At 33.0% G+C, this 14009-nt stretch overlaps 3 protein-coding genes across 4 annotated transcripts in view; 2 read left to right on the forward strand and 1 right to left on the reverse strand.

Annotated features, from left to right (window-relative positions):
- Positions 1 to 136: 136 nt before the first annotated feature.
- On the forward strand, positions 137 to 1846 carry LOC134257184 (uncharacterized). The gene has a single exon (XM_062739826.1). It carries the CDS (start codon positions 137 to 139, stop codon positions 1844 to 1846), a length of 1710 nt encoding a protein of 569 aa, XP_062595810.1.
- Positions 1847 to 9549: 7703 nt separating this feature from the next.
- LOC134257188 (cell cycle checkpoint protein RAD17-like) overlaps positions 9550 to 14009 on the reverse strand; it is a 38583-nt gene continuing 34123 nt past the window's right edge. For both annotated transcript variants that reach the window (XM_062739830.1, XM_062739831.1), the window contains exon 18: positions 9550 to 9888. In XM_062739830.1, the coding sequence (XP_062595814.1) occupies positions 9705 to 9888 (184 nt within the window). In that variant the 3' untranslated portion in view covers positions 9550 to 9704. The remainder of the gene's footprint in view (positions 9889 to 14009) is intronic.
- LOC134257189 (uncharacterized) lies at positions 11192 to 13388 on the forward strand. The gene is made up of 2 exons (XM_062739832.1): positions 11192 to 11317; positions 11664 to 13388. The coding sequence occupies exon 2, from the start codon at positions 11664 to 11666 to the stop codon at positions 13377 to 13379; it is 1716 nt and encodes a 571-aa protein (XP_062595816.1). The 5' UTR covers positions 11192 to 11317; the 3' UTR covers positions 13380 to 13388.

Genomic DNA, 14009 nt, shown 5'->3' on the forward strand with positions numbered 1-14009 from the left:
AAACAAGCTCATTTTTAAAATTCATAGCTCATAATTGTCTGGCATTTTTGTGTATGGATATTGAGAGTCAACATAGATCAGGCTCCATTGCACTCTGTAATGTTCCATCCACATAAACAAATATTCTACATTTAAGATGGCACTATCCAAACTAAGCCTGCCTGGTATTCCACAGCATTTTCTAGAATGTGGAATTGAAGATTGTGAGAGAAACTGTCAATATTACTGCAATCATTGCCACTTGAAATTGTGCGAACAATGCAGAAATGAACATCTTGAAAGTACAGAAAACGATGACCATGAAGTGGTCCTTTACCACCAGCGCAAGCGACAACTACCCATAGAAAAATGCAAAAGTCACAAAACTAAGGATGTTGATTTGCTTTGTAAAGAATGTCAGGTTCCACTTTGTTCTAAATGCACCACACTGAGGGATCATCAGGGGCATACATTTCTTGATCTAGAGACAATTTATGCAGAAAAATTTTCAATTTCCCAAGAGGAGGTAAACAAAATCCAGGAATATTTTCTTCCTACTTCAAAGGATTTAAAGAAAGAAATTAAAGAAAACGCCACAAAAATCAAGAAGGTAATGGACAACATAAGAACCTCCATGAGGGCTGAAGCTGAGTCCCTTAAAAGTCTGGTGGATAAAGTGCATACAGAGAAACTGGAACAGCTTGACCAGATGGAACACTCACTGCTAAAAGATTTATATTACCAAGATAAGGCATTCAGTGATTACATCAACTATCTCCAAGATCTTGTCAAAGAGTTCCATGACCACCTGTCCTCTACAAAAATTCAGGAATTAATTTCCTTAACTTCTGAGACATTAAAAATTCAACCTATACCAGAGAAAACAAATCCAGTCACACCAGAATTCATTGCTGGGCAATTCAGCAAAGATGACATCACAAAATTACTTGGCAGAATAAATGTTCCCAATGTAAAGAGAGAAGGCAGGAAAATACAGAAAATGAATTCCTCAACAATAAACAAATATTCAAGAGAACATATAAAACAAATTGCACAGAAATCTAACGTGAATCAAACACTGTCTCTATCTTCCTCTGTCACTGAGGTAAGGGAGTTCACTGTACCAGGAGTTGACCATGTAGGTCATATGTCACTAGATCAGTCAGACAGACTCTGGGTCAGTGCCTTAAGTGGAAATCTTCTTCAAACAGATCTACAGGGGAATGAGCTACAGAGGATACAAACCTTTAGCGGACGTGGTTATTACACAGTGACACAAGATGGGGATCTGATCTTAACAGACGAATACAAGAAAGTCATCAATAGGGTTACACTGGATAACAATATCACTGAATTCATTAAAACAGGAGACTGGGATCCAATTAGCATACACTCCTCCCACATCAATGGGGACTTACTGGTGGGGCTGGTGACAGAAAGAGAGGCTAAAGTCGCCAGGTACAACAAGAGAGGGAAAGAACTACAGAACATACAGAGATATAACAATAAAGAGAGACTGTATAGTCCATGCTACATAACAGAAAACATTAATGGAGATATCTGTATATCAGACGTTGTTAAAAAGGCAGTAGTGGTGGTGAATAAATCAGGAAAACACAGATTCTCCTACAAAGGTCAGGGGGTAGGGTTCTCTTTGTGGGGAATCTGTACTGATGTCCTTGGTCACATACTTGTGTGTGACGGTTACAATGTTCACCTCCTTGATCAGGATGGTCAGTTTTTGTCTCTACTTCTCACATCAAAACAAGCACCTGGCCCCATTAGTGTATGTGTGGATATTGAAAAGAATCTTTTTGTGGGACAAAGAATTAAAAACAGAGTTAAAGTATTCAAGTATCTCCACTAACTTTTCACCAGTGAATGCAGTGCACACATATAGATCAAACAATAACAATGTAGAATGTTCAATTAATCATGTTTTCTTCTTTTTAAAATAAATTTCAATTTAAAAAATACATACTCAGTACAATTTATTAAATGAATTATACATTCATTAAACATACCGGTAACATTTAGCAATTAAGAAGGATATGGAGATATCGAACAGTATTCAATATCAAAGTCCATTAAACAATAGAAAATAGGAGCAGAGCAAACACGGACCTCCGAAACATCAGAGGTTGGATCAGGTGCCATAGGTGAGCATCCCTTGCTAACTGTTCACATCCGCTCCCTGTCATGATCGAAAAGCAACGGAAAAATCCATCGTCAATTCAGTGTATAAATAATGGACTAACAATTGGTATGGAAAATGTCAGTCAGCATTTGACTAAATGATAAATTGTTTTTGCTGACAAGGTCGTTGTATAGACCATAGCACTTACGAAATGATGACTTTAAAAGAGACTGCTGATATTCTTGTTTCATCAACTTGCTTGTCAATAATTTACCTCGTTTTAGAAATTATTCACAAGTAGAGCATTCTCTTGCGTATCAAATCAACTGACTCAGAGATATATATACTCCGTATGCTGGTGATGAAGGTATATATTGCTGCATATGCAAGCAAGGGTAGTTGACAATACAAAAGTTTTCATCACATTTATCATTAAGCTTGGTTGTTATCTTACAATTAACGTATTTTTTCAAGCAAAATATCAAAGTATGAAATGAAAACAATGAAATTCAAACATACGAGGGGCATTTCAAAAGTCCTGACAACTCCAAAAATGACGTCAGACTTCCGCATGTTCAGAATACTGACCATAAAAATAACGTAACAAAAGACACAATTTGATCAAATTAAATTTCAATGACAAGTTTTGCTCATTACTTGGACGCTAGCAAACGAACACAGATGCCAGTTGGTGAAATGTTTATATAGACTATAATCTATCATAATGTGTTCTATTTCGCAGATCTTTTTTTGTTCTAAAATGGTTTAAGCGAGTATCAAACTTAGCATGTTTTTCGCTCAAAATATTGTGTAAAAAGACCTAACTGTGAGAAAGAAGACAAAGTTTACAATCAAAGAAAAAAAGATGCAAAAGAACTATATGCGGTATATTGCATATATTTGCCCCCACAAAAGTCAAATTTTGAAAACTTCCTGAAACTTGCTGAATTCAATAAATTGTTTCAGAAATATAAATTAATAGAAAATATTGTAGTGTCAAAACAGTGTATTCAATATTTTTGTTTTTATGACGTCAAAAACTAGTCAGATTTTATATCCTTTTGCAAAAAGTGGACAGAATGGACAAAATTTATTTGATCATGAATGCGTTGTTTGATAATGCCAAGCACTGGTTTCATTGACATATTAAAAATTTGTTAAATAAGAAAATCCTAAATTATTAGACAAGTTTTTAGACACATAGACCATGTGTTAGTTTCTTTAGTTTTGATAAAGATTTCATGTGCCAATGTATGTTCCATTGAAATTAAATGATCAAGGTATTTGATAGCAAACATAATAATTTTTGATTTGACTGGGAGTCTCCCGAGTTCAGAATAGCAGCCATTATTTGAAGTTTTGCAATGAACTCCTAAGATTTCTTTTAAAAAATTAATATGAAATTTTTCATAAGATGCTGAGCATAAATTTTTTATGACTAAGTCAATAACCCAAACTTCGCTGCCGTAAGCAAAATGGGGATTATCATAGTATCAAATAATTTTTCAAGCAATTGACAGGAATTATGTAAACCGAGGGATTTCTTTACTTTGAATAATGCTTTTCTGGCTTTATCAACTAACCGAGCTGCAGCAAGATTAAATTTGCCATTACATTTAAGATTTATACCAAGATAACAATATTTGTCGACAGTTTCAATACATTAAAAAGGTTTTACCATTAGAATTAAATATCAGAATTTTTGATTTGGACGTATTAATATCCAGCTTCCAATTAACACAATAATATTCAAGGGTATTAAGGCTACATTGTAGACCATCAGGACTACTTGACAATAAAACTAAGTCATCTGCATATAACAAACAGTGTATTTTTGTGTCCTTTACCAATATCGGATCAGAATTGATACTGTTTAATTCATCAACAATTTTGTTTATGAAAATGTTAAAAAGCAAGGGACTTAATACATCACCTTGTTTGACACCCCTTTCAGATATAAAGGGTTCACTTAACCCCTCATCAAACTTTATTTTGTTCATGGTGCTTGCATACATAGAATAAATCACATTGAAAATTTTCTTTGGAACACCATTTTTTAGAAGTATGTAAAATAGACCTGTTCTCAAAATAGTATCAAATGCTTTTCTCAGATCAATGAATGTTGCATAAACTTTTTCTTCTTTTTGAGTTTGTAATGCTCAATTATAGATTTTATAGAAAATATATGATCAGCTGTTCTGCTGTGTTCCATAAAGCCAATTTGATTTTTGCTAATTTGATTATTATCTAAAGTTAATTTGATTAATCTCAAATGTATGATTTTATTAAATACTTTTCCCAAGTTTGAGCTTATTGATAATCCTCTATAATTGTTTGGGTCAGATTTACTACCTGTCTTATGCAATGGGACAATAAAAGTTTCGTTCCATATTTTAGGGAACTCCCCTTTTTCAAATACAAAATAAAAAAGTTTGGTAAGTGACTCGAGCAAAGTATGTGTACTATTTTTTATCATTTCATTTGATATTAAATCAATAGATGGAGATTTACCATTTTTCAAAGATTTAATGGTTTAAGTATTTCACTATACGTGATTGAGCTATTCAGTACATTCATGTCAAAATATGACTCTTGTTTCTTTTTTAGCTCTTCAAATTTTTGAATAATTTCCCTTTGAAATGCATTTAAGTTTGAATTATCCAAAGACAGTTTTTTAGAATGATCTTTAAACTTGTCATGAGGTAATACATTCTCATTTGTGCACTTTGATGAACGATCAAGTTTGTTTATTAATTTCCAAAATGATTTATGATTTGAATTAAGAGAGTTCTCAAGCTCAGTATAAATCTTTTGTTTGCATTGTCTGTGCTCGTATTTACATAGACGTCTGAAACGTGAACGTAATGAGTAAAACGCTTTTCGATATTCAGCATTAGAAGGGAATTTGTTAACTAATTTTTCATAGTTTTTGACTGAGATTTTTAGTTCTTCGCATGAATCTGAAAACCATGGTTTTTTGTTATTATTTTTTTTTTATTTTCTACAACTTACTTGTTTATTTCTCCTTTTAACAAATTTGGCTGACATGTTGGCTGTTTCAATTAGAATTGAGTTAACTTCATCCACCATATCATTAACATTATCAATATCTTTTCTCATGAAATTGGTAATTTTACTTTTTATAGTTTCACTTTGAATGTTAGACTTGAATAACATAATGGCTTGATCTGTCCAAATGAATTTGCCTGGTAAAGGGGAAAGATTTGATGATGTATTGGTACATTCTGTGTTACACTTAGAAATTAAACCACATACAACAGGACAATGATTTGACAAAGCAATAAAATCCTCTACTTGAAAAAATCCTACAGATTGTAAAAGTTCATTTGATTCAATGGTATAATCTACAAGGCTACACCCATTATAAGTAAAACATGTTGGTCTACCAAATAAATCACATGTAGTTCGACCATTCAGGATTCTTAAACATGCTTCTTTACAAACATTAACAAGTCATTAATGGTGTTTCCCGCATTTGTATAAGCCTGATAGTACACCCTTTATTTATAGAATATGACGCAGACAGGGATACCTAATGAAAACTTACGCATATTTTAACCAAATGATTAATCATCGAAAACGATATAAAGTATTTTAATATAATTAATTTTTGACAATTTCAGATAACTATGATATTAATTCAGTGTTTGTATTGCCTCAAAGGTGATTGCGCAGACGTACTATATTCTAACTCGTTAATTTAATTTGGCGGTGAAGAAGCAGCATTTTCTGTTGCTCACCGTCGCAATAGCCGGGCATTTCTCTACGAGAAATGAGCCCGGCTAAAAAGATGTTTACCACTAATATTTGTTCTTTTGCTATCTAGATTATTTCTAGGCAAATTTACATCATATTTATAGAAAAATAATTCCCTCATATGATAAATATAAAAACCGTTCAGTTTATATGGAGAATATAGTAATACTGAGGTATCCCCTTAAACAAAGACAAACTGTAGCAAAAGACCACCCTCAACCAAAGTAATAACTTTTGAATAATTTTGTTTGGATATGAATGCATTTCATAACATTTCCTATAGTATAAGTAAGGTTGGGGAAAAGAGTGTTGCTACGCCCCTGATAGATACCTTTTACATTATATACATGTATAATAAAATAATAAAAGCAAACATAGGAAAAAATGCACAGAAAGAAAAAAAAATGATTTGGTTTGAAACACGCACTGTGAGTCCCGAACTCACGATCGTTACATTTCCAATCCAGCAATCATACCACTACGCCACGAAGTCATTATTTTACGTAGGATAAAATTAAGGCAGATTGTTGAATCTTACAATAATTTGAGAAGAAAAATAAAAAAACATATTTTCCACATTTTCAATATGAAGGCCACCTTTAACCAAAATCATCTAACTGTTATGAAATGCATTCATATCCAAACAAAATTATTCAAAAGTTATTACTTTGGTTGAGGGTGGTCTTTTGCTACAGTTTGTCATTAATTGTTTAAGGGGATACCTCAGTATAACTATATTCTCCATATAAACTGAACGGTTTTTATATCTATCATATGAGGGAATTATTAATATTTAAATATTATTTTTGTGTGATTTGCTTTAAGGCGTGTTCAAAATAATATGATAACAAAAGTTGGGTTAAACAATGTATTTTTTTATCACAATGATGGGAAGGGTTGATTATATCTCATGAGAATTATGTCATGAAATATATCACAAAAACTTTTCTTGTTTTTAAAAGAGTGATTTGAATTATGACTTAAAAAGAAATTGTATGAAGTTGAAAGATGTAAAAAGAGAGAATGAATCAGAGTAACTCATTCAAAAACACAAAATTCAATCCAAAATAATTTTGCATCCCTTGACCAAAAGCTAATACAGTGTACAGTATCGTCCATTCTAACACAGAGTCAGGGAATTGCTTTATTAGGTGACTGACTGGATATGATCAAATAGCATTAATTCATTGTATTAAATGCAATAAAATTATTTCATTCTAAATAAATTTTATTTCCTCTTACCATAGCTTTGCACTGGGAAAATTTGGCAATTTCATTTATAAATGATATCTGGCCCATAAAAAGAGAAATAAAACTAAAATATGAACACAAACTAAAAATATATGAAGTACCAGCCTATGCAATATTATGGCTACTGATTAGACTGTAGAACTCTTTAAGGTTAGAAATGACACTGAATTTAATGAATAGTCAAGTCCTTCTTAAGTTCCCTTGTACTTAACACTATGGCTGTGGAAAGCACATGTCCCTGGCGACGTAATAAAGTATCACTCTTTTCACTTTCTTAATTAAAATTTATTTATTATAACAATTAAATTTCATTATTTGACTGCATTATTTGCTGAATTAAAAGATTTAGGAACTTAAAAACAATGAGTTCCCTACCAAAATTGTGAAATCTATATGGCCTCTAGGTTCAAGTCCCAGGGTTCGGTTACAAAATTTGAACTTAGTCACATATTGAAATTTTTTCACATCATCATTGCTATGCTGTTCATGAGAAGAATATTTTAAAGATTTTTCAGTTAGGTCCCTACCCCCGGGGGTCATGATTTAAACAAACTTGAATCTTTACTACCTGAGGATACTTTCCTGGTCCAGTGGTTCTTGAGAAGACTTTTAAAAGTTGCCATTAATTTTTTAACTAATAAATTCATGATTATTTCCGCCTTGGATGAGGGCAGTGGCCTTATAAAGTGTCCCAATGGTTCTTGCGAAAAAGATGAAAATCTGAAAATATTACGAAGACAACAACAACAAAGAACGGACAGATTTTGATCAGAAAAGCCTTTGTTTCGGGTGAGCTAACATGAGTTTCTGGGGGGGGGGGGATTCTCAGAGACATTGATCTTCAATTCGATTTTTTATGTGATTTAGTGTCGCCTTTTCTGGGGTCAGGGACACATTTACCAAGAAAAAAAGTTTGAGAATGTTCCATACCAAGGTGCACCTAAGGAAAATATAAATGAAGTAGAACATATTGTCTTTATTGCAAGACAAACAACCAGAAATCCAAATACATGTACACATATAACATATAACATATTCAGTAAATTTGGTCTTAATATGTAGCAAAAGCTCTAAAAGAAATGAAGAAACTACCAGGCATACAAGTCATAGTGCAATTTTACGCATGGAAAGTATTGATATACACATGTACTAGAATGTATACATCTGATGCAGTAGCCAATCTAATGCAAGAAGCAACCTTATTTGAAATCCATATAGTGCAAAACTGTACATCAATTCACAAAGTGGAGGTAACGGAATCATCAGGACAGGAAGGATGGACCAAGAAGCAATAGAAAAGAGAAAACCGATTTGGATATGAAGCTAATGAAAGTGAAAGAAAACAAGGGCAATGCAAAGCAGAACGTCCCCTCCCAAGACAGCCCATTTCTGTTACAAACAAACCAGCAAATTGCATAACATTACACTGTACTAAGCTTATAGTGTACATAATCTACTGAATATTGAACAAGCATTTATGTAAATTAAACAAAACAACTGCATTTTTATTTAAATTAAAACTATTTCGAAGAAAGATTGATAAACTTACAATCACTAAATTAAGAGATGGGAAAACCTGAACTCTTTCTGGTATGTATGATGAGATCTTTCTTTACAATAAAGTTCAAATCTGTTTATTTTGGTAGGTGTAGTTCAGAATTAAGTGATGATATAAAAACTGTCTCCTCTGCAACTAAGTTAGAGAAATGTCCATTTTTAAAAGGGCTATTTAAAGAACAAACTTATGAAAACCCTGTTATTGGTTTCTGAGAATTTAAAGATAAATAACACACACAAAAAAACTTTTTTCTTGGAAAATAATTATCTTTATGTATTAAGATGCCTTTCTCATTCAAAAAGAAAAAATATAGCTGACAATCTAACAACATTATGATTCAACATTTCACCAAAATTTGGGAGAATTCATGTTTTCTAGTTCAATACTTTTTAAATTTTTTAAATTTATTTTCCTTCCATCTCCATGAACAATTTGTACATGTATATATAAAGAAGCTAATTTTGCATTTCATTCTATATGATCAAATATTTTAAAACCGAAAATTGTAGTTTATGTAACTATAGAACGAAGTCTGGGAGATTAACTGGCTAATCAAAATATAAAAATTGTAAATCTCCTGGACTTTCTTTCTACAGTTTCATTAACTACAATTTTCAATTAACTGCAAATTTTGGGGAAAATTGTAGAGCTAACACCATGAAGTCTTTTATGCAGAAAATAAGAAAAGTTGTTTGTGGTATACATTGTTAAAAACTACTAAACCTTTCTTTCTTTTCAAAATACATACTCCAATAAACTCTATTTTAACATTTAATTTCAAACAGATGAAAAAGTTAATTTCTGGGTTTTGTTCTCCTCAAAATGTACATAAACATAATAAGACTAATTGATTTGTTAAACCTTAGTTTAATTCAAGCAAGAAACATGTATTGCACTTTGCATGTAATAAGGGGTTGTAACATCTCACACTCAAATTTTTAACCAATGTTACTGAAAAAGTCCAAATTGGGTTTTTTAAGTACACTTTTTAAAGAACGCTAATTAATCGTCAAACTCTGTAATTTCATAATCATCATCCTCTTCCTCGGGTTCTGTAACAACTTTTGATTGGCTGCTAGTAATCTTGTCCTCTTCCATCCTCGTAGACCATGTGTTCCTTACAGAAGCCTCGTTCTCTTGTGAGTTGTTGTCTAAACCCGAGTCTTTCTCATCCAACTTCTCTGACCTGAAATATATGGAATAGTTTGTCAGACAATTCCAACTTTATTTAATGAGCGGATAGGCATGTATCTGCAATTAAATATCCCTCTCTAATTTTTTAATGTGATATCCCCTCCAAAAAGGGGGAGAGAGCAACATTATTGCAGCTAGAAGGCATGAAGCAAAATCAGGCTATTATTTGCTTTACTGTTTATGTAGGAATAAAGTCTGTGAGTCAGTCAGCTTAAATCATCTTTTAAAAATGCAATTCAGCATTAAAGCCCAAGACCAAATACAAATATATACACAGACACAAACTGAATTTTAAACAAACAGACATCTTTCAACAAAAAGGTACTTTTCTATTTTTTAAGCACTTTCTGCAAAGGAAACTGTTTCTTGGAAATATATACAGTTATATTCAGATAGAAATCTGTACAAAAACTTTCGCATATTTTTTTTTGAATTTATACAAGCACAAATAACAGGAAATCCATGAGTCACAGTTTTCCCTTTATTTAAAAAAAAAAGGTTAGAGGTCATTTATTACAAACTGGGTGTTAAGGTTTATGATAAATTCCTATGTCCCTTTAATCAAAGATTATAGTTTTCCCCCTGTCCATCGGTCTGTCTGTCTATTCGTCTGCAAAAACCTTGCCCATTATACCTTTTAATTGGTAGGAGCTAGAGCTTCCATATTTCAAATATTTATTCCTTATGATAAGACCTTCCTTTGAGTAACAATGTTTTGATTTCTTGATCTTGAAGTTTGACTTACTTTTGAGCAGCTTAAACATTCGCCATTAACTGCCATACGGGGACATAAGTGTTTCACAAACACATTTTATTCAACAATAATCATTTTATCCAATATATTTGGGGATAATAATTCTTGGTTCAGCATACAATGTTAAATATGTGGAAGCTTAAAGAGAACAATAACATTAGAAAATACAGGTAAACAAATCCAAAATGACAACCCTGATAGAAACAGTTTGTCTAAACATTGTAAACTGGTTAATGAAGGGTAACTGATAGGGCTATCTTTCCCTCTTTAATCCTTTTATATTCGTATTATATGGTAAATGCAAAAATTGCAAACCTTAAATTTATATTTATATCACACAATTAATGCCAGTTAACACAAACGCAATGTTTTCATTTTATTGTTCAGAAATTTTATGCCCCTTAAATCTTCATAGTGATACCTAAAACTGTTAAGAAACAGCAGTGCTTTTAAACATTAAAAAAAAAACCTCTTTGATATGCTGTTAAACTTTTAATGAATACACTATGCGGTATATATATTGTTTGACTACCTTTGGGGGATTTAACCTTATTTACAACCAGGAAGTAAATTAAAGATCTCGTTAAAGTCTCACGTGAATTCCTTGACATTCCACAAAGTCTATTCGCAAGTTGATATTGCCATTTCTAGGTCAAACATAGAAACTGTAAGCATTTGAACCTTGAAACCAAGTTATCTTTTAAATTCAATCTTAGAAAATGTACTACATTGTAGTATTCAATATATTTAATCAAACATAGCTCATCTTGGTCTGGTACTTGTTTACAATATTTTCATGAATGCATGTATTTTCATGTTTACATATTGAGCAGCATAAATAATCAGGTGTTGTTGTCAATGCTATCTTTGTACTTATGTATAACTGTAGTATTGCTTCACTCGATAACAAATCTCCTACATTTTAGTTGGCACTATTCAAATCAATGCTATCATTATACTATATGTATAACTGTAGAAGTACTTCACTCAATAACAAATCTCCCACATTTTAGATGGCACTATCCAAACTAAGCATGCCCGGTACTCCCCAACATTTTCTAGAATGCGGAATTGAAGATTGCGAGAGAAACTGTCAATATTACTGCAATCCTTGCCACTTGAAATTGTGTGAGCAATGCAGAAATAAACATCTGAAGAGTCCAGAAAACGACGACCATGAGGTGGTCCTTTACCAACAGCGCAAACGACAGCTACCCAAAGAAAAATGCAAAAGTCACAAAACTAAGGATGTTGATTTGCTTTGTAAAGAATGCCAGGTTCCACTTTGTTCCAAATGCACCACACTGAGGGATCATCAGGGACATACATTTCTGGATCTAGAGACAATTTATGCAGAAAAGTTTTCCATTTGCCAAGAGGAGATTAACAAAATTCAGGAATATTTCCTTCCTACATCAGAGGATTTACAGACAGATATTAAAGATGATGCAACAAAAATCAAAAAGATCATGGACAACATAAGAACCTCCATGAAGGCTGAAGCCGAGTCCCTTAAAAGTCTGGTGGATAAAGTGCAATCAGAGAACATGAAGCACCTAGACCAGATAGAGCACTCACTGCTAGAAGATTTAAATTCCCAAGATAAGGCATTCAGTGATTACATCACCTATCTCCAAGATCTTGTCAAAGAGTACCATGGCTATCTATCAGCTACAAAATCACAGAAATTAATTTCCTTAACTTCTGAGGCATTAAAAATCCAACCCATACCAGAGACAACAAAGCCATGCCCACCAGAATTTACTGCTGGGCAGTACAGCAAAGAAGACATAACACATTTACTTGGCAGAATAAATGTTCCAAGAGTTAAAAGAGAAGGCAGGAAAATAAAGAAAATGAATCATTTAACACTAAACAAAGATTCAAGAGAACATACAAAACAAATTGCACAGAAATCTAACATGAAACAAAGATTGTCTCTATCTTTCTCTGTCACTGAGGTCAGGGAGTTCACTGTACCAGGTGTTGATGGTGTATGGCATATGTCACTAGATCAGTCAGGTAGACTCTGGGTCAGTGATCTTATTGGTAACCTTGTCCAAACGGATCTACAGGGGAACCATCTACGGAAGATAGAAACCAGAGGTGGACATGGTTACCACACAGTGACACAGAACGGGATTATGATCTTTACAGACGAATACAAGAGAGTCATCAATAGGATAACAATGGATAACAATATCACAGAATTCATTAAAACAGGAGACTGGGAACCAATCAGCATACACTCCTCTCACATCAATGGGGACTTATTGGTGGGGATGGCGAAGAGTGGAGAGGGTAAAGTCACCAGGTACAACAAGACAGGGAAAGAACTACAGAACATACAGAGGGATGACAAAGGACTGGGACTGTATAGTTATCCAAGGTACATAACAGAAAAAATCAATGGAGACATCTGTACATCAGACTGGGGTAAGGCAGTAGTGGTGGTGAATAAATCAGGACAACACAGATTCTCCTACACAGGTCAGGGGTCACTGTTCAATCCCTATGGAATCTGTACTGATGTCCTCGGTCACATACTGGTGTGTGACGATTACAGTATTCACATTCTTGACCAGGACGGTCAGTTTTTATCTCTACTACTCACACAACAGCAAGCACGCCATCCAATATGTGTAAATAAGGATAATGAAAACAATCTTTATGTGGGACAAGGTATTACATTTAATAACAAAATTAAAGTGTTCAAGTATCTCCAGTAACTTTTCGCCAATGAAATGCTGTGCATAGTTTTTACAATGGTGGTTTGGAGCTCTCCATTCTGTCAATATATTTTTTTTTTGGAGAGCTACAGTTCTGCTGCTACTGTTGTTTGTAATAATTATCAACGAATATGGCAACATATTATCATCATAGTATTTTCTTACCAAAGTGGTTTAGCTGAACATTATATTATGTCAAAAATCAAGCTGCTAAAAACAAGAGGCCCAGGGGCCACAGCGCTCACCTGAGCACATCAGCTAGGAAAAAGCACGTATCATGATTTGGACAAACTTGAATCTACACTACCTGAGGATAATTCTACATAAATATTACTAATCATGGCTTTGAAGTACTTGAAAAGAAGATTTTAAGGGGGGACCTATGTCGTTCTACGTCAAAGCAGCGTTATGTGACGTCACAATGGAAACGTTTGTTTTTTTATTTGTTGACTTATTCAATAGTGAGATAGGTATAACATTGTTTATAATCAATAATATAAACAATTTACAAAAAGAAAATTTATTCATCATTAATAACAGTCTTATTTGATTAATGGAGTTTGTTAATATTAAAATTCTCTTCCTATGGTTGATAATTCATAGCAATTTCAGTTGTGAACAAATACCTCG

The sequence above is a fragment of the Saccostrea cucullata genome, unplaced genomic scaffold, assembly GCF_032062105.1.
Source record: "Saccostrea cucullata isolate Sc308-1 unplaced genomic scaffold, CSIRO_AGI_Scuc_v1 ctg1002, whole genome shotgun sequence".
Classification (NCBI taxonomy): domain Eukaryota; kingdom Metazoa; phylum Mollusca; class Bivalvia; order Ostreida; family Ostreidae; genus Saccostrea; species Saccostrea cuccullata.

Coding starts and splice junctions, on each gene's coding strand:
- LOC134257184 (XM_062739826.1), top strand. CDS start 137: ATGGCACTATCCAAACTAAGCCTGCCTGGTATTCCACAGCATTTTCTA.
- LOC134257189 (XM_062739832.1), top strand. CDS start 11,664: ATGGCACTATCCAAACTAAGCATGCCCGGTACTCCCCAACATTTTCTA.